We start from the raw sequence: 25,851 nt of genomic DNA, 5'->3' as shown, positions 1-25,851 counted from the left end.
CACACACACACACCTCAAACACTCCCCTTTTAAAAGGCTAGAATGAGTAGTTTCCTAAAAGTACTCCTTCTTTAGGTCTCAAATCCCTTTGCACAGAGAGAAAGGAAGGGAGGGTTGCCTCAGTTTTGCCCTACACTCATTTACACAAGGAGGGGTTTTGACCATGCATTTGCCAACTTTGTGGTTGAGCAGGAAGGTAGAGGTGGCAGCAGGACTGCTCTCAGCCCCCAGCTCTGCCCCTGCCTTGGGCTAGAAGTCGGAGTTGTTTCTGAGTTCTCTGCCACATTGCATGGCTGCCTGTGGGACTTGATCAGCACTTCTTGCACTGGAGAACCACTGCATTTCATTCCATGAGGGAATTACTCCACACATCTGTAGATTGCTTTTTTTTCTACTGGTTATTTTTATAAGCACTGCTCACTTTTGTTTTCTACTGGTTATTTTTATAAGCACTGCTCACTTTTGTTACGATAGCCCTGTAAGGTAAGTATTCCTAATATGCCCTCTTTACAGATGAGAAAACTGAAGCTTAGAAAAGATAAATAAATTACCCAAGCTCATAGAGCTAGTAGGGGCAAAAATGAGCCCTTCATGATGACATATTATTGTGTGAGCAAAACAGAATAATTGATTCTTTAAGGCATTTCTATGTATGAACTAATTCTATGTGTTATTAGCACACCTAATTCTGTCTCTTCAATTAGTGATGCTGGGGCTAGAGTAATATAAATAGGAGATGTATAATTTGTGATTATAGAAATAATGAGTATAGTTTCATCAGATGAAGCTTTTGTTAAATTTTCTTCCTGCTGTTAACTTAAGATGTTAGGTATTATTCAGAAAACTTGGCTCAAATCCATTTCTACTTTGAAAGTTATTTGTGAATAAATTCAGATTCACTACAGGGCTTCCTTTAACCTGACTCTTTAAGGTAAAAGGCCGAGTCACACACCTCAGAGTTTGCATGTTTCACTTTGCCAAAATTTTTAACAAGCTCGAAGCTAAAATAGCAATACTGAAAGGTAAAGATGCATAAGTGACTGCCCAGTCATCTGACTTCCTCATTACAGTAATTACAGCCAGACTTTTAGCAAGCAAAAATAGTATATCGTTCCTCTTAACAACTGTGGCTTTATATGTGTTTATATGTGGGTAGAAAGTCTTTTTGTGTATGTGTGTATGAGACAGATCATGTACTGTCTGAAAAGTCAATAATAACTTTCAGTATGTTCCCAATATTCATAAAAATACCTAATTACTTTGTCTTTTTATTTTTAAAAAGTAGGCTCTGAAATTAGACTTCTGGATTTTATTCTTATGTTTCCTAACTATGTGATCTAGATTTTATTCTTATGTTTCCTAACTATGTGATCTAGAGCCATAGCTTCTTTTTCTGAGACTCTAATTTTTCAACTGTAATAATAAAATCTAGAGAATAGATTGCAAGTTCTTTGAAGTCAGGGAATGTGATTTATTTAGAGCCCAAAATAGTTCATGGCATTCAACCAATATATATTGAATTAAATAATATGAGAATAAGGAAGGTAGATATATAAATTAGAAAGTACAGCATACATGTTTTTTGCTGCAGCTTGTGAATAGAGAACTGAACAATTTATCATTGCCTTTAGCAGAAGGTTCTTGTGATCTGAGTGTTATTTTTTTTTTCATTTCAATAAATATGTTTTGGATTTCCCCTATATACAGGATATTGCCCTGAGGAGAGAGACAGACAAGTAAGGCCCACCTTTGCCATGACAGAGCTTACCTTCGTGTGTGTGTGTGTGCTCGCGCGCTTATAATATGTATAGGCAAAGAAAGTTTAGTGAGAGATATGAGAGTATTAATGGAGATTCAAAGGGGAGAGAGGGCTTACTCTTTGTGAGAGCAATTAAAAAATGGTTTCAAAAAAAAAGGTAGCACTTAAACTAGGTCTGTGAGGATTGAGTAAGATTTCAACAACTATAGAATAATTGTATTTTACACTTAAAAAGCAGTAAAAGCAAAAGTAAAGGAGTAGAGATGTCCGGTGACCAGCAAGTATTATCACATTTGACTAGAACATAGAACACATGCCAGGGAGCAGTGGAGGAAGTAAAGCTGAAAACGTAGCTTGAGGCCCAATAGTAGAGGGTATTGAGTATTCCTTTAAGAAGTTTGAGGAAGCTATTCCTTCGGCCTCGGGAGACCCTTAAAAGTTATTTGGACAGAGCAGCGATGTTCATGAATGAAGAGACTGAATCTTGTATCTGGGAGGATGGATAGTGGGTACCTGAGAGAGACTGGAGTAGAGAGGCACAGGGGGCACAGAGGGCGGGGTTGGAGGGCATTGAAGGACTCAGGTCACGTACAGAGGCCTCATCATAGAAATTGAAGGATGGCTGTAAATGGCAATGACATTTAGCAGAGAATGTTGAAAATGTCACCCATGAACATGTGGAAGATGATGAACGAGTTACTAACTGGTAGATAAAAGGGTTAAAGGCAAGTAGTGCAAAGTAACTGTGCCTACTAGGATGACAGTGGGAGAATGAACTTGGCAGAGCAAGGCCAGAAGTTAAAATTGTATGTAAGCTTTTAGGCCTATCCTCAAGCAGATATATACCAACGCCTGCCACCACCACCACCCCTCGCATAGACTTGCCTTACCTGCCAACTAAAGTCTCCAGCATTAGGTAATTGCTATGTGCTGTTAGAAATTGACACCAATTTACACGTGTACTGAAATAACCACAGAATTGAACTGAAAAACCAGCCCACAGTAGAATCAATAAAATTGTCGCTAAAATAAACTTAAAAAAAAAAAAAATGAAGCCAATTTTAGACCGAGTGCCAGGTTAAAAGCAAAACGATGATTATGATGGATCCAGTCCTCTGGGATGAAGAAATTTCTTGTGGATACTAGTAATAAGTCCTTATATTTGCAGAGCACTTTGATATATTATCCATTTCATAGAAGAAGAGGAGGGTCAGAGGAAATGAGTGACCTGTCCATAGTCACACAGCCATTTCCTTTGAAGACACATGAATATCGTTTCATTATTTAGCATAATTTACAAGGTGTCTTTCACTTCCAGCACTGTGCTAGCGCTGGGAGAAACAAAGATGTGTGAGCCTTTGCCCTTGTTCTTAGCAAACACCAATGGTCTGGGAGAGATCTGAAATTCCTTGGAAGCTGGCACTTCGGATACATAGTTGTTTCTCTCAGACGGTGAAGAGACCTGGTACTGCGATCCTAGTACACTGTTGGCCATGTCATCGGAGACAAGCTACCTCTATAAGATAGGACTGATAAGAGGGATATAGTGAACTTGCTTCATTAAAATGTGAGATTAACCTAGAGACATGGTATGAAAGCTATTAAGTCAGATCAAAATTACACTTCTCAAGGAAAACATTCACGTGTAGCTCACTTACTACCTGTCAATCATAATGTAATAAGCACCATGAACCTACCATCTAACATGAAAATATGAAACAACGAAAAGCATATGATGACTAAGGATTATGATTTATCACATTCTGTGCACTCGAGATACATTTAGGGGAAAAGAGGGAAAATAATGCTTTCCATGAAGCAAGAGTGATTGGTATGCATAAGTGACAATGGGGAAGCTATGAGAAATATACTTTATTTGTTAGCAGTGATAACTTATAATGCGAACAGTTTCCACTTATTTACAGAGTTCTGAGAAATTGGGGTGACACAACTACAAAGTAAGAGCTTTCCCAATGGCTGCCTCATATTTACTGCAAGCACTTGTCAGAATAAGTTAGAGCCTATCTCACTTGAAAAGAAGCGAAAAGCTCACAGATATGCCATTTGCCTTTCATGTTTTGACAGCTTTATGAATATTTGTATAAGACTACTCTACCACTTGTTGAAACTGGTATTTGGGCATCCTTGATCTGAGTGATTGTTTTTCCTGGAAGGCACCAAGAAGCCACTATTTCTCTCTGTAATTGGCTTGTGCTCACCTGTCATGAAGAATTAACATTTTAATGGGTTTGCAGCATGTGTTCAGTATGAATGTGAGAGCTCATCACTCTTCATTCATGAGAAAGCATTCTGTGAACACCTTCCAGGCCCACAGGCCCTTTTGGAGGTAAAGTGCTAGGAGTATAAGCCCAAATTACAGTTTTTAAAATAAAAAACACAAATTTATGATTTATACTCAGTGGTGCTTTGTTAAAGGTGAGACACTCTCTTTTCCCCCCAACTGATCCCCAAGAGCTGACTGAACTTCCCTGTTTATCCATGTAACGGGCAAAATTCATATTTAGTAAATAAGAGATTTGACTTTGGTCAGTATTTATTTCTAAAATATGATAGCAATGTAACAAACATCTATTAAAGGTTATTAATAAGCCAGGCATTTTACTAAATAGAGTATAAAAATTTTTCTCATTAATCTTCGCAACAATACCATGAGAAGAGAACTATACAGAGAACTCTTTTCAAGAAAATAATTCTTCTGGTCTCCCTGGTATTGACTAAACATTTTTATGTTTATAAAATATATATAAACATAAAATTAATTCAAATATCTTATGTTTATAACTCTTATTATCTATAAAATTAAAGCAATTTTACAAATTAAATGTCATATATATTAGTATTTATATATTATAGCCACAAAAATCAAACAAAGTTAATGTGATTGGTGATGTTTTAGTGATACTAAATCTTTATCCACAATGTAAACATGGCAGGGGCTGCTGTGCGGAAGTTTCTTTGAATTGTACCTGCTGGGTGTCAGGTCTTCGAAGACTCAATTTTATCACCACTTTTTTCTACAGTACACCCACTAGCCAGCCCTTAGCACAGAGCCCGAAGAAGCTGTTAAATGAATAATTATAGATCTCAGTTATTATACTACAGATGCCCTCTTCTCTGCAGCTGAATCCAAACTCGGTTGTTTTCCATGCCTGTCTCACTATGCAAGGCTCAGCTATATTCTTCTGGCACTATCTGCAGATACCTCCATCCAGCCCCCATCCAAATTGAATTTGCTATTTTTAACCTACTGTGGGCTGAGAAACCCAAGAAACAAGCTTTTTATTTTTTTTTCTTCATTTAATAGTAAGTAGGCTCTTCCCTCATGATGAAAGTGTGTAAAACTTTGATGGTTAGATTTTGTGACTTCTCCGTCGACTGCAAAATTCTTCTTCAGGGTTTTTTATAATCCAAACATTTCAAGTTACTGATTGAATGATAAAGAATGGTTTCTGAACACTACATTTAATTTCTGTAGAAAAATTTGTAATGCTCATTTACTGCTTGATAATTTATTGAACAGAAGTAGATACTCAGTAGCGCCATATGTAACTGAGGGCTTCTTAACGGTGCGAGCCAGAGCTGCCTCTTGAGTGTCTTTTCAGCCTTTCCTCTGAGCCCCACCCTCAATCTTAACAATCTATCCACAGGATTTGAGAAGGGTGGAAGGGAGAAGAGGTGGCTTTGCGCCCCCTGTTGGGCAAGTCTTTCCTCTACCTGAACCAAGCTTTGCTATTTCTCCACCTGACAATCTCCTACTCATTCTTTAATTTTCAGCTAAAATGGTGCCTCTGAAACTTCTCCAGCTTCCCCAGTGCCCGTTGCTCCCTCCTTGGTGCCCTCACAGCTTATTGTACATACTTCCATCATAGCAATTATTACACAGTGTGGTAATGATTTGCTTAAACTGCAAGCTCCTCACTTTGTGTTCCCAATATTATAGCCATACTATTGCAGAAGGGACAACGTGGGGAATGAAGACGCATCTCACATACCATTCCGCAAGAGCCAGCCTAAGAAGTGAACTTTGGCCATTCCTCTTCCCAGAGAGTTGACTCTATCTAATTTGCACTCTTTCTAATTTGCATTTTCTAATTTTCAATTTCTAAATGACACTTTGCCATTGGAGCCTTGAGCATAACATTTGACAAAAACAAAAAAAAAAAAAACAGTAAATGCTTATGGAATGAATATAATCATTTATTGAGCATTTACCATGGCTAAGTCCTTAAATGCCTGGTTGCATTTAGTACCACAATAGCCTGTGATGGAGTTACTAGAACCCCATTCCTCTGGAATCTTCGAGTAATGGATATTGTTGTCAAATGTAGTATCTTCTACTAGGATATGTACTCTTTGGCGCCTAAATGAGTATTGAGAATGGGTAAAGAGCAATAATGTTGTTTATTAAATGCTCTTTCCTAGGCACTGTACTAAGTGATGCAAGTGCACTTTCTCATGAGTGGAAAGCAATTGTTATGTGAATTTTATGTCCAAACAAAGTACAAAAATTGTCCCCTTGAACCAGGACTGTAACAGGAGGAACAGAGAAAAAGTGACAGAAATGTACAAGTAAGGAATCAAGGATGATTGCAAAGTTTCTGGTTGATGTTGAGGGGGAAAAAAATCCTCCCCAGGCACAAGAAGCATGCTCCGTGGCTTTAAAATGACAAAGAGTAACAGTGGCAGACTCATGCAGTGATCCCTAGTGTTTAGTACAGAAATAACAATGAACTTGCTGGGCTGTGACATGAGCATGAATCAGAAAGGTATGTATGTGTGTGTGTGCGTGTGTGAGAAAGAGAGATAGAGAGAGAGAGAGAGAGAGAGAGAGACAAAGACAGAGACAGAGACAGAGACAGAGACAGAGAGAGAAATTATTTTAAAAGAAGTGTTCAAGATTTTGAAGGTGTTTCTGTTCCCCTGAGGTATGTGTATGTGTTTTCAGGATTTTTACCTCTGCACTTGAAAATCTTAGAAGAATTCAAATCCTAATCAAGTGAAATATCTGTACTTCTCTCCCCTAAAAATGAACCACCGAGAAATCCATGGGCCATTCACATCTCTCTAGAACTATGATACACTCCTCTAATGGGCTCTGCTTGTCTTAGAAAACACAGTCCACATAGCATAACATATAGCATAGGAAATGCATCTCAAAGGAAATGCATAGATGGAAGGTGCAGTGTGGATGAGACAAAAGTGCCCAAGACAGAAACCACCTCTCTAATCACGTCATATGACATAACTCACGGTGAGAGTCCTAACCCCTGTGACTCATACTGCTAAAAAGGAACTATTAACTGAGGGCCCAGCAGTCTAAGCTGTAATGAATTTGTCTCCACTTGTGAGTAACCCTTCCTTCCATTCAAGCCAGAGGTGAGAATTATTCGATAAGGTATAACTTTACAAAGAATACTATTTATTATTGTACTTTACTTGTTGGTTTGCCCTCAATTACTCCTGAGATATAATTGCCTCAAGTGACCTCTTGTGCTCTAGGTCTGAAGTTGACATCAGATAGTTGCAGACAGAGCAAACTGTCAGTTCATGAAATTGAGTCATCTAAGAGGGTGAAGCTTGAGTACCTCTCTTAGCTGAAGGAGGAAGGAGAAGCAGAGAACAGGCAGCGGGAAGAAGAGGAGACATCTTCACAACATGAAGAACCTTTTAGATCATCTAATTGATCTCTCCGATTGACAGAAGAGGGAGCTGATGAGCAGGGAGTGAAAGTGCCTTTCCTAAGCTCATAGAGATAAGAAGGGCCAGAACCTGCAGGTAGTCTCTCCTCTAAGTTTCCATAGCACGCATAGCTTAGATATTTGCCTACTGTAGACAGTAAGCCCCACAAACAAAGCAAGTTACCTCTCAGAGTCTCATCTGTTACCAGTAGTGATGATGATGATCATCATCATAATGATGATGGTGATGATGCAACAAATCAAAACTGCAATGAGATATCACCTCACATCTGTTAGACTGCCTATTATCAAAAAGACAAGAAATTACAGGTGTTAGTGAGGATGGGGAGAAAAGGGAACACTTGTGCACTGTTGGTGGGATCATAAATTGGTGCAGCCACTATAGAAAACAGTATGGCAGTGCCTCAAAAAGTTAAAAATGCAACTACCATATGCTCCAACAACTCGACTTCTAGATATTTATCAAAAAAACACAAAAACATTAACTCAAAGAGATATATGCACCCCATGTTCATTGCAGCATTATTTACAATAGCCAAGATATGAAAACAACCTAAGTGTCTATCAGTGGATGAATAGATAAAAATATCTGTGATATATATATGGGAAAGAATATATGGAACAAAGAAATATTCAGTCATAAAAAAAGAATGAAACCTCGCCCTTTGTAACAACATAGATAGACCTCCGAGACATTATGCTAAGTAAAATAAGTCAGACAGAGAAAAGCAAATACTATATGAACTCTGTTATACAGTATGTGGGATCTTAAAAAAAAAAAAAAGAAAGAAAAAGTATATAGATACGAAGAACATATTGGTAGATGCCAGAGGTGGGGTATAGGGAGTGAGGAAAATGGGTGAAAAGGGTCAAAAGGTAAAATTTAAAAATAAATAAGTAAATAAATATTCTCAGAGAATGTACATTAAAGTAGGCCTCAGAAAAAATAAAATAAAATAAGGGGGAAAAATAAAACAATAAAATGTTTTAAAAAATTTAAAATATTTTTTTTAAAAAATAAAAAATAAACATAAATAAAATAACAAAAGGGCTTTTATTTCAGATGATGATGATGTGAAGTAAGTATTATTATAATCATGGTACAGATAAGGAAAATGAATTCCAGAAAAGGTTAAATAACTAGCCTCAAGGTCACACAGCCAGTAAATTGGATCAAACTTACTAGCAAGAAAAACTCTCAAACAGAAAATGAGCCTATCAGAGAAGCAATATGCCTGCCCGGGCCTGTCTGATCCCAGGCCTGGGCTTTTATCTCTTCCCTGTGCATGCTCCTTACTTAACAAATGCCTGGGAGTATACAGTGATGCTGACTTCACGCCGTACCATCACATGCCTTCATTTGAACAAACCAAATTCTGAAATAAACTCATTGGTCTCTCCCTTCCTGTCTGCAATAGGATATAGCATGGGTACCCTGCCACGGACAACTACCTGTCAGCCAATCCTTCATGCAGACAATACTGCTTAAACAAGTACTATTCTTGGCCCTGGAAAATTGCAAACAGAAAATAAAATCATGAAGTTTAGGCTTTAGAGACTGAGAGAACTGAGTTTGAATCTAGTTCAGTCACATATCAGCAAGTTACCTCTCTCATTCTCAGTTTTCTTATTTGCATATGTATATTAATATGGGCAGGTTGTGTGAGTGTGTGAGTGTGTGTGTGTGTGTGTGTGTGTGTGTAAGACAGAGAGAGAGCTGGGGAGGAAGGGATCCAGTGAGATAATTAGTACAAAATGTTTAACAAGATGCACACTAACAATGGCACAGAGAAAGAACTCAATAAATATTAGTTGCTATCACTATCATTGATGAGTTTACATTCTAACTGGAGAAAGACACACTTTGAATTGTCAGAGAACAGTCAAGAACCCTGCCTAACTCCTTTCACTGGTAGCATAACCTCCCTCTCTTTCTTCCTATTTCTCTTGGTGAACGATGGTCTATTCTTTAATATATAGTTCACATGTCTCCTCTTGCTCCCCTCCACAGCAGAATTTTTTTTGCCTTCCTGATGCGTCTTTAGTACCTTGCACACAGTCTCGCATTGTTCTAGTAACTTAGGAATCTGTCACTGAATTGTGAGGTCCTTTAGAGTTTACTGTAGCTCCAGCTCCTAGCACAGACCTGGTTCACATATGCTCAGTACATATTTGTTGCAAGAATAAATGGATATAACTGCCCAGGGTAGAGGAGCTTGGAATAGCTAGAAAAGCCTCTGTCAGGAGGTCCATGAGAGATGAGTAACTGCAAAAGTGCTTGGACAGACAGCAATGGAAATGGGGAAAGATGGAACATTCTGTACTTTCCACTGGTGTAGATCAACGTATGGACTTGAGTGAGAGTCTTTTCCTCACGCAGGTAAACCAGTTTATAGCTTTTCTTCTGGCTAAATAGGGGCCACATCATATTTATGGTAGATGTGTAGACAAGACAGTGAAGACTGACCTGAGGGATTGCCAAAAAGGAGAGAAGCCCTTGGGGAAGCTGTGGAAGAAATGGCATTCCTGGGAATGAAGAAATGAAATTAAGGAGCGACATGTTCCCTGCAAATAGTGTGTTACTTCATACTAATAGAAAGCATTCAGTGTTCTTATAGCCCCTAGAGAACCCATCACAGAAATCTCATTATCTGAAATATTTGAAAAGAATAAAGCAACAGAGATTATGTTTCAGATACAAAGTATAATATTCCACAGGATGTAATTTGCCTGGAGAAGTTCTCAGCCATGGTCATTATTATGACTATATGCTGAAAGCAGAGTAGAATGCATACTTGGAATCTTTGCAGGCAATCATAGAAAAGGCAGTATTGAGTAGTGAAGAGCTCAACTCTAGAGCCAATTGTTTGTTTATGAAACTTGGTTCATGACTTGTAGCTGTGTAAACCCTGACCGAGTGACTCAAATTCTCTATACCTCAGTTTCCTTATGTGTAAAATGTGGACACAATTTATGGCCACTAAATAGGAGAGGATGATATGTGCAAAGCACTCATGGTAATCCATGTAAATCACTTTAAAAAGTACCTGCCAGTAGGTAAGCATTTAACAAATGTTAGTTTTTTTTAAATGCCATTATGATTGCCAAGTACCTGTTAGTGATTTTGCTGCATGCATTGTTCTGAGGCTCTGTTGGAAGTGCAAAGGAAAATTTAAGACGAGATACTGGTACAGAGTTAGGCTGAAGATGAAACAAAAAATCTCATATCAATAAGGCAACTAGGAAACTTAAATCTCAAACAGGACGACTCCAGGTGATGAGAAGGGAAGAGTCCTAGAATAGTCAGAGAAGCCTAACCTGGTGAATGCTCAATTAAGGCTCATTAAAGATAATTAAGATTGGATATCATTAAGATTAAGATATTATCAGGTATTTTGTCAAACTCAAGTTTGGAGGGGGTAAAAAAATCATAGAAATAAAAGGACCCTCTCAATTATCAATGCATTTAGAGAATACTAAAATAGAAAGGGGAAAAAAAGGAATTTTTAAAGATTGACCTTGAATGACGTTTCAAAATTTGAGAATGATAGAGATAAAAGAAACCTCAGAGATCAGCTGGCCTAAGCAGCTTGTTTTAGAGGTGGAGAAACAGGCCCAGAGTTGTGACCTGCCCGAGTCACACTGGAAACCCAGGTCTCCTCATTCTCCTCAGTCTGATTCTTGGCTCCCAGTGGACATTTTTTGACTTCTGCCTCCTGAAAGGCATTCTTCTTGTCCAACACCCATCAACTAGTTGGACTTTTACCTATGAGTCCTAGAGATTTTGCTGGCCAGAATTTGTTAGTAGCGGGGAAAGGTGAGAAATTGGCAGTGTGACCAACATCTGATCCACTCAACTGTTCAGATCCCCATTTCTCTAACACATAGAAATTTAAAACTAATTTCACATGTCCTAATGATGAGAATATCTTGAAAATGAGGAAAGCAGGGAATGAAGGTTTTGGATTTTTGCTTCTTTGTTTGGTGTTGTTTTCAAATCCTATGGATTGTTGTATAAACGATAGCATTTTGTGGCTTCAGGATGAACTTCTGAATAACCCTAGAATTATGAATCCATTAATTGGAGTCACATAGCCTGGCAATTTCATTTGGAGTATACCACACAAAATGATGCATAAATTGACAGAGAATGACAAATTATCAGATGTATTACTAAATTTGATTATTTCTAGCGCTAATCATAAATATCAATATCTACTTAAATGAAGACTAAATTGCTAAGAGCTTGGCACATAGAAGGACATAGTAGCATTCAATTAATAAATTTATGAATGAATTAAGTAAATAATGAAAAATTATAAATTTATTAATAAATAAATGTGTGACCACCTAGCCAACAGCAGCATGAAGGTACCATCAGCTGCAATAAACCTGAAAAAAAAAAAATTTCAATTTTTTCCAACAACTGCAGCTATGACCCAGTGACCACACAAATAAAGTTTCACGTTGGCAAGGTAGGACAGACTGTGGAAGAAACTCACATGTAGTAGACAACGCAGTGCAACAGCACCACCTTTGGTGTTTGATTCTCTGATGCTTTCATTCCCCCAATTTGAGGTCATGTCCTCATTCATGCTGGAAGACTTTGAAGCTTAGCAAATAGATTCATACTAAACCTAGTCTACTAAAGCCCTGTATCCAGAATGATAGCACCCCTCCTCCCCCAACCTCTTCGTGCCATTTAGAGAATGCCTGTCAACAGCAATAGATGATGGATAAAATCAAAATCTTCCTTTTCAATTGCTTGGAGGAGTGCTGGCACAATATTTCTGAGCTACTCAGGAATAATAGTTAGACCAGTGATTTTAATATATCTCTAGATAGGATGTCCTGAATTATAAATATATTATTTTCAAAATTTGTATTGTCTTATAGATTTATATTTTAATGTAATGGTAATATAAGTTTATACTTTTGTGAGAAATAATCTCTCTTGGAAAAGTCTTCAAGCAAAGAATTTGATAAGGAAAGATCAGAGCTTAATCTCCTGGTTGTAGGATGTATAAATATTCTCTTATAATTTGATTAAATAAATCTTGTTCTTGGCTAACAGACTTTAAATGTAGCTTTTTCACAGAAGCCTTACATTATAATGGGGTGATTAGGAGAGTGTTGGGGATGTTAGTAGGGGGAATAAAAGCGGTCAAGACACATCATTGGGACCAATAGTATATTAAGAGTAAATGGCTGCTGGTGGAAATGTCAATTACTACAGATCATTTTGAAAGCAATTTGGCAACATGTCAAAAAATTTTAACTATTCCTAATTTTCAATCCAATAATTCAACTTCTAGAAATCTATCCCAAGGAAATAATTTGAAATACAAAAGTGTTATATTCATTGCAACATAGAGTACTTAAAAAATGCAAAATTACAGAAGTGTCCGACAATATAGGAATAGCCAATTGTGGTAAATCCACTTTGTGAAATATTAAGTTGTTTTTATGTTTACAAGATATATTGATTTATAGTCTTCTTTTCTTATGATGTCTTTTCTAGTTTTGGTATCTGGGTAATAGTATTCTCATAGAATGAGTTGAAAAGCATTCTCTCTTCTATCTTTTGGAAGAGTTTCTGAAGAATTGGTATTTTTTCATTTTTTTAATGTTTAGTCTAATCCACTAGTGAAACCACCTGGCCTACGCATTGTTCATAGTATTCCCTTATAATTCTTTTTTGCTTCTTGCAAGGTCAGTAATAATGTCTCCTTTTAGTTCTAATTTTAGTACTCTCTCTTTTTCTCTTGGTCAGTCTAGCTAATGGTTTACCAATTTAATAATCTTTCAAAGAACCAACTTTTGGTTTTATTGATTTTTCTGTTTTTCTATTCTCCAGTCATTAATTTCTGCTCTAATCTTTATTCTTGCCTTTTACTACTTGCTTTAGATTTAGTTCAGTTTTCTTTTTTCAATATCTAAAAGAAGAAGGTAAGATTATTGATTTGAGATTTTTTTTTTGACAGGCATTTTTAATTTCTAAAAATTTCTCTCTAAGTGCCACCGCTTTAGCTGTATCTCATAAATTTATGTATCTTGTGTCTTTACTTTCATTTATCTAAAAGTATTTACTGTTTTCCTTGCAATTTCTTCTTTGATCCATTCTTTAATTTCAAGAGTGGTTTTTTTAATTTCCATATGTTTGGGATTTCTCAAATTTCTTTTGTTAATTGCTCATTTCAGTTCATTGTTATGCATTTATTTAAGCTGATGCTTCCAAAGAATCTAATGATGTGGGAAAATGCTACTGTTGCTGTTAAAATAATTGGCTCCTTTTTATTGAGCTTTACCAAGCGTCAAGCATTATGATAAGTGCTTTTTATATGTTATCACATTTAACTACTCACAACTGAGGCTCGGAGATTAAATAACATTCCTAAGGTCATACAGCTCAATTCCAATGTCCTTTCTCATAACACTTTACTATATGTTATAATAGTAAATAAAAGCAAATTAGAATTTTTAATTCTATTGACCATATAACACAACTACATTTAAACAATAAAATTTTTTAAAAACAAAAATACTAAAGGTGATTTGTTTCTCAGTACTAGGATAATAACAAATTTGTTTCCTATTTCTTTCAAATTTGCCCTAAAAGAGGTATGCTTCATTTCAGTAGAAAAAGTTTTTTATAACAAACTAACCTTTTTAATTAGGAAAAGAAACAGGAAAAAAATAGAAAAAAATTAAATAGTAAATTTCTTTGAAGCTATGAATACTACTAATATCTTTTAAACTTTTCCATTATTCAATTAAGAACCACAGAGCTGAAAATGCGAACTATGCAAAAATACGTACAGCAAATAGCTGTATTTTTATTACTCGCAATAAACGGCAACTGAAACTAAATCAGATTATTGAGCATAGAATTATGAGATAAAATTCATGAGAAAATCAAATTCTGAGAAATAATAACTACAGAGAAATGCAATTTAAAATATTATTCATTTGGCTATGGTTCTTATTCTTCCATTATTCCTCCCTTTTTTCTACAGATGTTTGTTATTCCTCCTCCCCACTCCTTTTTCTTCTTTTTTTTCCCCACAAGTTTCTACTCATATTTCTAATGGAAATCATCACTCAATGCTTTGGTGTATGAATTTATTTGATGAATATTTATTGAGTATCTACTATGCTCTAGATACTGGAGATATAGAAATAAAAGTGATGTGGTACCTGCACTGAGATCATAATGTGGTAGAAAAGAAATATGTAAAAATGAGGGGCATTCATTGTGACAGCATTGGGTAGAACACCTGAGCATAACCTTAAAGATGTGTCATGTCCAAGAGATGGACTAAGGGGAAAAGGTTTTTATAACCGCCACCCAAGTAAAGCTGTAAAAGATATATCTATGTACATTTAGGAGAGTACCCTGAGCTAGAAATATATTTCTAGCTGATTTGATTTCTACTACTATCACTTGGTTTTGCCTGGTCCAGAACTTCTTATAATTGGAATCATACATAAATAAGTACTCTTTTATGTCTGCCTTCTAACACTTAGCATAATACTTTTCAGATTCATTCATGTTGTTGCTTGTATCAGGCACTCAATTTTTTTTTTGTAGCTGAATAGTTTTTCACTATATCAATATAATATAGTTTATCAGTTTACCTATTGTTGGACATTAGTGTTATTTCCAGTTTGGAGCAATTATGAACATTCTTATATACACCATTTTGTGGACAGATTTTTTTTTTCTCTTGAGTAAATATCCAAGGGTGAATTTCTGTATCATAGGTTAGCTACATAATTCACTTTATAAGAAACTGCTAAACTATTTTTCAAACGGACTATACCATTTTGCATTCCCACCAACAGTTTATTCAAGAATTGCAATTGCTTCACATCCTTACCAATACCGACTATTGTTAGTCTTGTTCATGTTATCTACTCTAGTGAGTATGAAGTGGTATCTTGCTTTGGCTTTAATTTACATTTTTCTGATGACTCATGATGTTTCTCATATGTTTATTGGCCATTTGCATATTTTATGTTGTGTGTTCAATCAAGTTTTTTACCCATTTTTTGTTAGGTAGTTTTTCTTTTTATTGTACATTATAAAAGGTTTTTCAATATTCTGAATAAAGTCTTTTGTCACATATATGCATTGTAAATATTGTTTCCCAGTTTGTAGCTTGCTTTTCCTTTTTCTTAATGACCTCTTTTGAAAGCAAAATGTTTTAACTTTGATTAGATCCAATTTACCACTTTTTAAAATTATTATTTGTGATTTTATGCTCCATTCAAGTAATCTTTGCTTACCTGATTACAAATATATTCTATGTTTTCTTTTAGAAATTTTATAGTTTGAGCTTTCACATTTAGGCCTGCAATCTATCTCTAGATAATTTTAGTGTATGGTATAAATTTTGAGTCAAATTTAATTATTATGAAAAATTTCAAACATATAAAAATGTAGAAAGAATAAAATTATGAACCTCTTGTACGTATTATTCAACTTCAACAATTACCTACTCATGGTTAACCTTGTTTTATATTTTCTCATGTATATGAGAATATATATAATATATATATCTATCCTCTGAACTATTTTAAAAGGAAGTTGTAGAATTTATAACATTTTTTGTTCTGATCCAGAATTCAATCCAGAACCATACATTGTATTGCATTTGTCCTATTTCCTTAACCTCCTTAATCTAGAGTGGTTCCTTAGCTTTTAATGTTTTTCATGACATTGAGATATTTTAAGAGGATGTCTCTTAATTTTAACTTGCTGGATTGTTTCTTTATGGCTCACTTCAACTAATGCATTTTTGGTAGGAATACTACATAAGTAATATTTTGTACTTCTCAATATTTCCCATCAGGAGGCACATGGTGTCAAGTTATCCCACTATTTGATGATGCTAAATTTGATCTTTTGGTTAAGGTGGTATCTGCCAGATTATTCCCCTATAGAGGCAAATTTCCCCTTCTTATTAATAATTAAATAATCTGGAAGGAGATAAATGTCTTGTTCTCTAACACATTTTCGATCAATAGTTTTAGCAGCCATCGATGACTCTTGCCTGAATTATTATTATGATAGTTGAAAAATAGTGATTTCCTGACTTTATCATTTCTTCTATAGTTATTAGTTGGCATTCTACTGTATTTCTCTTGCTTCCCATTTTTAATTACCTAAGTTAGGTGTTCATGCTAATCTTCCAATACTCATGAATTTCTTTTTTAATTTGAAATGTTATATAGTTATTTTAATATTGAGATTGTCTAGATTTGGCTAGTGTGACTCCTTTTAAACTAGCTTCACTGTCCTTTTGATATGTCACCATTAGTTTTAGGTTTTTTAATTTTGTATTGTTTTGTGTTTGTGTTTAGTAATTCTTACTTTCCAGTCCAACAAAATGTTTCGGACTCATTATACTTTCCCTGCTCTGAAATCAGCCATTTCTCAAAAAAATACTAGTTCCTTTTCATGGCAAATGGTATTTAGAAGACAAAATCTGAGCACCAGGTATGCTTTCTGCTACTGGGTATCATTACATCTAAGTTCTTTTGATGGAAGAGAGGAAATAAACCTTTTTAGAAAATCATAAGTTTATACCAGATGCTTCTAATTACTATGAACCAGCAAAAGATTATTCCTCTCCGTCTCCAATCCCACATTTGTGCTTCACCCTTCACTCACAATGGCAACCTGTTTCCCAGCAACATCCATATATTTACTCATTGTCTCCTTACTCACATACCAAACGGTTTCAGAAGTCAGCTAACTTTAAACCTGGTAAGTGAAGTTTAAAGTTTCTTTACAATTCTGTGTTTAAAATGTATTCTGAGGGTAAATAGAGTACAATGTTCCTCTCATATTTTTTGAAGAAGTCTAATGTGTCAAATTGTTTTAACTGTATTTCAACATGACATGCCCGCAAATGCCATAATCACACATAAAAATTAACAATTATTGGATCAACAAATATCCACTCTTTTTTCAAGCCTCTAATTGGCTCACAAATATCATAAATGTGTTATTGTTCTTTGTTGTTTTACAGTTTGTTTGTTTGAACCAGAAATGAAGTTTATTGAAATCGGTTGATCCATCTTAGGTCTCTTCTGATCTTCTGCTTTTTGTTTGTTTTCTTTTAATTTTTATATTTAAGAAACCAGGTCATTTGTCTTCTGGAGTTTGCTCCAGATTTTTCTTATAGTATAATTTATAGTGTTTCTCTGTCCTCTTTGTTTCTGTAAACTGGTCGTTGCATAGAGAGGTTTGATTAGTCAGATTCATTGGGGAGAAGAGGGTTTTGTTTTCTTTTGTTTCTTTTTCTTTCTTTCTTTCTTTTTTTCTTTGAGAATAGAGATTTACAGAACTAGTTTGTAGTAATATTTTGTTCTCCCATCAAGAAATACGTATCATCTGATTGTCTTTTTGTGTGTGTGATGTGACAAGCTGTTGATGCTCAATGACTCGATCCGTTAATTCTTAAGACTGAAAAAGGAACCTTTTTTGAATTGTACAATCTTAGAGATGCCACATATGTGTTTACGTACATCCATATAGACACATTTCTAGGAACAGATATATCTGAAGCCAACTCTTGTTTTTCTCTTAACAATTCTTAGTCTCATTATTATTTGTTCTTAAACCACTCTTGTTTTAAATTCTTTTTTTCTGTCTAAAACAAGATATGTATATTACAAGGCGGTGTCCTAAATTTATAGTAACAATTTTCCAAAGGGAATACAGTTATTTTAGAGGAGAGGAGACAAGAATGAATTAAGAGGAAAGAAGCATTTATAAAAGATAAGGAGGCCACCAAAAAGGTGTATCTGGTCTTGGTATAAATTTAAATGTAAATTCTGCCTAGTGAACATTCATATCATGAAGGTGATATTTTAGAGCTATGAAACATTTGCAGCTTGAAAAACTAGAACAGGAGGATGAAAACAAAAACTGAAACATACCCATAGTTAAAAAGTTTTCTGGATGAGAAGGATAAAAATACATCAAGATTTACCTTTTTCTTCTTGTTTTGTTTCCTTTCTTTCTTCATGAAGTGTGTATGTTATCTTAAGCCAGTTTACCAATGCCATCAATCACATCTTGGGGTCAGCTGGGCAATTTTATGCCATTTGACTTAATAATTTAGAGATTCTGAGTGACAGTGATAATATGCTAACTTCTGTATGAGTGTTTTAATGTCTGTCACAACATGAAAGGTATTCATTTAAAAAAGACACAACAGAATCAGATAAACAGCCATGTGCATCTGATTGCAAAGGTTGAGGAGGGTTGTTTCCTCTCATTTAATTAAAGATAAAAATATTTACACCAAAGAAAATCGAAAATATGCTGTGATTGTTTCCTCTTTTCCATGGTGTGGGGTTTGGGAGAAGGGTTCCTTTTTTTATGACCTTATTGAGATATAATTCACATAATATACAAGTCACCCCTTTAAAGTGTACAATTCAGAGTATATTCATAAGGTTATGCAACCATCAGCACATTATAATTTTAGAACACATTTATCTCCCCTAAAGCTAACCCCATTAGCTGAAACTTCCCACTCTGAATCCCCTACCTCAGCCCTAACCTTTTAATTGCTAGTCATACCGTGTCTCACTGAAATACTTTTCTTTTTACATTATCATCAGAATAAGAACAATAGAATTGACCCCTCAAAAACATGAATGGGTATTAAAAAATTATAACAAGGTAACCCAAAAAAATATTGTTGAAGCCCATAATCTGATGGCTTAAATAAGTAATTGCCAAGCAGTGAAGCTGTAGGAATGATGTCAGATTGTGGTATCACTTACAAGAGTCAAATGCTAACAATTTTAAATATAAACTCGAAACAGTCTTGGGTTACAGAAATCTGTCTCACTCATTAGAAGAGAAATATTTGCATCCAGGAATATTTCCAAATTCAAATATGACTTCACTGCTCCCCAACTGTGTGACTCTGGGCAAGAAACAGAATATTTGTAAATGTCAGTTTCCTCATCTGTAATATGAGAGTAATGATGGTTCCAACCTCACGAAATTACGGTGGAGGTTAGCATATGTAAAGATTTTAGAACCAAGACTGGCACATAATAATTGCTCAATAAACATTAGTTATTGTTGTTTTATCACTTTTGTTTGTATGATTCAATTCAGGTCAAATTCCAAAATGGAATTAGACATGCCAACTTGCCACATGTGATTGGTATTTTTTAAACCCTATTCAAAAAAAATTTCCTGCCACAAAAGCGAGGGATCGTGATTTAAGATACTGTAAAGTAGAGAAGAAATAACATTGATCAAGTATGATTAATAGAGCTGTAAACCAGCCTTTAGTTGCTTTAGAGTCATGGGCTCTAGAAATAGTAAAAGTGCTAATTTATTATTCTCACCTAACACTCGTGTAACAGATTTTCCTTTTCTAAATTAAGAGGAAAATTAATAGTAACAAAAAAAAGGTTATGTAATTGTATTAAACATGTCTAATAAAAAATAAGAATAGTGTTAGAGCATCATAAACTACATATAACCTCTTATAGTCGAAATGCTTAACTAAGACCCTAATATGTGACTTTTAAATATGTGAGTGTGAACTAAAGTTGTGATTTGGTTTTGTGTCTGTAAATATAAGGCAGTGCAACCGCCAATTATTCTATTACGTTTTCTTTAACTCCCATACAAAATGGCTTTGGGTAATAAGACTGATATGTTAGATGATTTTATTTTTGAGGAATTGTTATGTAGTTTCTGTTCTTTTAAAAAGTGTGGTGCTAAATATTATGTCCCAATCAGATGACTCATGATACACACACTTTCATTCTTGGGAAATGTTAACACATTACAGTCCCTGCTTTGAAAAAAAAATAAGAATTAATCACAAGCAACACATTTTTCTTTTCCTTTGACCCCGTGAGACAATTTAAATGATATGGTTTGCATGTGGCCACATTTTGGCTCTCAGAGGCCTCCACATTGTCCATCTGTGTCAACATTTTAATCCCAGGCTTTACTCCTTTGGCATTGTTTTGTATTTGCATGAAAATCTGTAAATTTTTTTTTTGCATGACAAGTCATCCGTAATGTTGAAGTCAAACGTCTAACATATCTTGCAATGTCATGTGTCATTAATTCTTACATGGTATTTTTTTCTTTTATTTTCAGTTATTGAAATTTAAATATGCTTGAAATGTAAAAGTGGCATGAAACTGGAGTGATGCAAGAATATTTAATGTTCCATTAAGAACTTATCATTTTTTAACTGGAAAAATTGGGAGGGGGGAGTTTCCACCCTTGTCTTTAAACACCAATCATCAATCACAAATTATGATAAAACTATATTGAACGTAAGTGCTGTCAGCAGAGTAATAAATTCTGAAGTGATACTCCTTTTTTCCCTAAGAATATATTTCTACTTCTTGAATATGAATTATAAAATGCATCCCTTAACTTCGAAAATTATTAAATATTTGATTTATTGTTTTTCTTAAAGCTTTTTTAATGATACATAAAATTAAACGCCCTTGACTTTGGTGAAAGTTTCTAGTAACTGAAAAAGCAATGAATTACTGAATGATAGCAGCAACATCTTAGTGCTTTAACATTTCCTAAATGAACGTGATGACCAAAATGGATGTTCGATATAGCAATAGGTGAATTATGGTACCAACCTCATTGACATTTGGCATGTTGGTGAGAATCAGTTACGTGCCTTTATGGATTTGAAGCTTGACAAAAGCTTCAAATCCATAAAGGCACGTAACTGATTCTCATCAACAGGCCAAAATACACACGTCTAAACAAATGCTTTTGCTTCTAAGCAGTCACCTCGCTGGCTCTACATTTATTTCTACCAGCTGCCATTGATAAAACTGTTTTAGAATACCCCTTGTCAAATTACCTTTAGAGTCTATTATATTCATTGTAATACCTATGTGGTAACATGTCTTGTTCCTTGGAGAACAGCCCTCAGAGCCAAATTAGTTAAATAAGGTTGACAGTCAAACTGGCAAAAAATATTTTTTAAATAAGTAAGTATGAAATTACTAAGACTTGCGTGGCTTATAGCTTATAAAATGAATGAACAAATTTCCCAAAGAAGAACCCCAAGCATTTACATAACAGCAACAGTGGGAATAAATGAAATTTTCTTGAGTCTTCTAGACAAGAATCTTATATTCACTTGAATGAATAAGTTCTAATATATGTATTATATTATGTGTATATGTATTATTTTAAATTCAGCATCATTTAAGTGAATGGAGTGGTTTACATTTTTAAGGATAGTCCTTCTATTATTTTTTACTATATTAGAATATAGATAATTAACCATCATATCTCTCTTGCTTGAGTTAATATCAACTTAATACTTCTTTAGTAACAATCTTAACAGATTTTTGGTTGACTGTGTCCTGGCTGTCACTAGCTAGCTCTGTGATATTGGCAAGGGACTCAACCTCTCTGACCTCTGGCCCGCTGTCTATGAATGAGGGCTTGGGGCTCAATTATTGTCAAAATCTCTTTTGAATGAGAATATGATACTATAGTTATCTGTGTATGAAACAGCTATAATTATCACATATCATAAATCTCCACATATCTCTTGTGGTTTTAATTAAATCCAAGCTGAAGTAAATCAAATTCAACTTATTTAAAAAGACAACTAGACGCTGATGTCTAGGTCAAGTAAAAATCTTTCCTACCTGATGATGATGATGATGATGATGATGATGACGATGATGGTGATAAAGACAGCATTTACTTTCCTACTGCCTTATGTGAGTCTCACAACTTAAGAGCTGCTATCATCATCCTCATTATGCAGATGAAGTTAGAGGTTCAGAGAGATTCAGTTACCTGTCTAAGGTGATGGACTAGCAAATTGTAGAGCCAATCAGTCTAGTTCTTCTGCTTGCAATTTAATACTCTTTTCCTCCATCATCATGTATCTGTGCCCAGTCTTTTAATTAGGAGATGATTTTTCCAGGATGTCATTGTTCAGAATTTACAATCCTTGAAAATAAAATCTGCCTTTAGGGATCCTCCAGCCCCTCTTTAAACTATCCACTTGCGTCACTGCAGCTCTCTCTGCTTTTACAAACTAGTTGTTTTGTCAGCATGAGTGTGACAACAATTAGACGTCCCCTGTTTTTGCCCCATGCCTTTTCTCCTTCACAGTCATTCAATGACAAGCGTAAAAAGAGCTTCATCTTTTCACGAAAATTCCCATTCTACAAGAACAAGGAGCAGAGTGAGCAGGAAACCAGTGATCCCGAACGTAAGTAGATTCTCAAAGAGAATGTCACATGCAACACAAGAGAAAAAAATCCTTCACGGGCAACACGCATGATGTAGGCTCCCCCACGCCACACGCCTAGGCAAACAAACACAGCAGGTAGGCAGGTCAGGGCTTACTACTGTGACCAGTGTTTGTCTGCAGTCTGGATCCTTCCTTTGACGTGGCTCTTCTTTGCAGAATGCATTGGAGAGCGACTTGGGGAAGCTGGGACTTCCAAACAGCATTGATCTGTGACCAGGACTGGGTCTGATTTGCCTTTCCTATCATGCAACTCTCTAGGGCTTGAGACAAATTCTATTCTGGACAGAAATATTGGATTCCATTGCTATATATATTTTTTGGAATGCTAGCTAACTGGGAGCGATTAAATTCCTATTGATCACTAGCATTTGTTCGCTCTTTCTCTCCCAGCAAACATTAAACACTTACCGAGCAGTGAGCTCATACTGGTATTTACTAAATCTAAGAATTTGTCATGAAACTTGGAGTGGATCATTGCTCTAAGTGGTACAGTTGTGTGGCAACTTTGACAGTGGGAAAAAATGGCATCTACTGAATCTTTTTTTCTTTTTTTTTTTTTGGTAACAATCTTCCGCTTAAACATTTGAGGTGCTTTACGGATCTTTGAGTCTCAGCCCAGAGAGTTTGGGGTGAAAGTTGTGTCAAAAGAAGAGAAACTGGGATCCAGATTGCTTAGGCAACATGGTCTGTCATGGTAGTATCCATTTCAACTCCACTGACTTCTTCCTTCCTCTTCCGTGGCTGTTCTTCCTCTCTCATTGCTCTCTCTGGGGACTTCCATGCAGGACATCCCCGGATTAGGTGACGACGGTTATGGAACAAAGACTCTGAGTAAGTTCCCAGGAATGGTCACTGTAACTTTTCTTTTCTTTTCCCTTCCTTTTGAGTTTGGCTTTTGTTCCTTTTCTTGAGGGCCTTTCACTCCTAGCATGCACAAGATAGGAGTTTTCTTTGTTACCTAGCTGTGAATGCTCCTACAAAGTAATTTTCAACCGTTTTGTTCTGCATGTCAGCATTGAAAAGCAAAGTGTGTCAGGCACTGTAACTTCTGTTGCAGTTCAACCTTCCCTTTCTGATCGTGTGATATGACCAACATGGTCTTGATGCCATCTGTGGCATCACTTGCTCTGCTGCCTTACACCTCCCAGAGAGCAAGAAACCATGTTGAATGAAAGGGCGAGCTAAATGTTCTAGAAAGGAAAGCAGAAATATACTTTATGTCCCTTCTTCTGCCTTTTCACCCAGACCTTGCCAAATTCCATAATTGGGTTGTACGTTGCTATTAGTAAAGGAGCTATTTTATAGTCAAAAGGAACATGCATTCTCAAAAAGTTAATACTAAGCTATTTGATCTTCCATGAATAATTCTCTGCTATTAACTTTGAATGATTTTTTTCTGACTTGCAGTGGTCCTGCTTGAAACGTTTGTATGATAAAGGTTTAGATATGTATTAATATGTTTTTTCTATTAGTGATGTATTAGCTGCATTACATAATCAAGTCTTCATTTTATAGAGGAAAATAAAATATATTAAACCTTTAAATCTTCTAGTTATTAATGCCTTTAGTCTGTGTCTCATTGCACTGAGCAATAAACATAATAATATAATATAATAATCCTGTGTATTAATGTACTATGCTATGACTTTTCTTTCTTTAATACTAACTCCATTGTGTAGGCACCAGTGAAATAAGAACAGCGTTTTGTGTCTTTTGCAATTGTATCACATGTTCAACTTTTTTGTTTTGTTTTGTTTTAACAGCTATGGGCAATATTTTTAGAAGCTGTTCATTTCATTTGTATAAAACAAAATAGCATTGAGCTGAACTTTGTTTTCAAGAGCTGTTTACGTAACCCTGCGTAATGATACCCTCATCTTTCAAATTGTTACTTTGAATTTTCTTTTAAAGATATGTATATATAGAAAACAAAATCTAATCAAGAGTAACTACTGGTCTCCTTAAAGATGAAAACTTTATCTTTGGGTATCTATATGGAATAGGTTATGAATTCTTCCTGAAATTAGCGGCTGAAGTTCAAATATTGATTTCAACATTATCTGAACAGCATCAGGTACCACCAGAGAGTTTCTAAATTTTCAACTGAGAGGGAAAAGGAAAGCATTCTAATATATTGCTAATATGTGAGCTTCACTAAAAATAGTTGCTGTTAGAATGTCAAAAATATGGCTGAAGCCTTATGCAAATGTTTTCTTACTCTTTAAAAATTGAACAGATTTCACTAGGTAAGGTCATTTGCCAATTCATGTTATTGTTAGCTATAATTTGGACCTTAGCTAGAACATATCTTCAATTTCTTTTTACCTACAAAATGGAAAAAATTCTGTTATACAATATCTTGATGTTAAGATTCGTTGTTATATAAAACACTGTATAGTCCTAAATTTCTCCACAGACAGTATAGCTTTGTTCTAAATTATTTTAAAAGTAGAAATCAAAAGCAAGCAAAACCCTGTCATCCCCAGTTCAGTATAATCATGTACATAAAGACAAACATTATTAGGTGTATGCCTGGACTTTCTTTTCTGTAACAGAAAACGAATTTGCACTGATTCATCTACACTTCTTTCCTTTGTGCCCCTCTTCTCTTGTAAATGTGTGCCTAAATTAGTAACGCAGTTCTGGTCACATGCCAACACAAAGAGAAACCATTCATGTGAACTTAACCCATGCTTTGGTTTTCATTAGTTTCATTCTCTAAAACTAATTCATCCCTAATAAGTAAATTAACTTGATTGTGGGAATCCTTTCACAATGTATATACATGTATCAAACCATCCCGTTGTACACTTTCAATGTATTACAATTTTATTTGTCAATTATATCTCAATAGAGTTTAAAAAAAGAAAACTAACTTGACCAATTGGCAAGTATCAAATACATTTTAAAGCATATTTTTACTGTTAGAGAAAATGGTTATACATTCTTTTTCTTTTTCTAAAAATGTACAATAGTTGTCACTTTTTAAAAAGCTGAAGTTATTACTAATGAGCTTCAGAAATCAAATAGTCACATAGTCTTCATTTAATTAACCCGATACATA

At 35.1% G+C, this 25,851-nt stretch overlaps 1 protein-coding gene across 4 annotated transcripts in view; it reads left to right on the top strand.

Moving 5' to 3' along the window:
* LOC105300775 (disks large homolog 2) overlaps nt 1-25,851 on the top strand; it is a 277,157-nt gene that overhangs the window by 229,090 nt on the left and 22,216 nt on the right. For 3 of the 4 annotated variants that reach the window (XM_011373141.1, XM_011373139.2, XM_011373142.2), the window contains exon 5: nt 23,573-23,618. In XM_011373141.1, the coding sequence (XP_011371443.1) occupies nt 23,573-23,618 (46 nt within the window). Of the gene's footprint in view, nt 1-22,645; nt 22,746-23,572; nt 23,619-25,851 lie in introns of all 4 variants that reach the window. The other variant, XM_011373138.1, reaches the window with a different exon arrangement.

Source organism: Pteropus vampyrus, unplaced genomic scaffold, assembly GCF_000151845.1.
Source record: "Pteropus vampyrus isolate Shadow unplaced genomic scaffold, Pvam_2.0 Scaffold218, whole genome shotgun sequence".
Lineage (NCBI taxonomy): Eukaryota > Metazoa > Chordata > Mammalia > Chiroptera > Pteropodidae > Pteropus > Pteropus vampyrus.
This window is presented reverse-complemented; position numbering and strand designations above follow the sequence as displayed.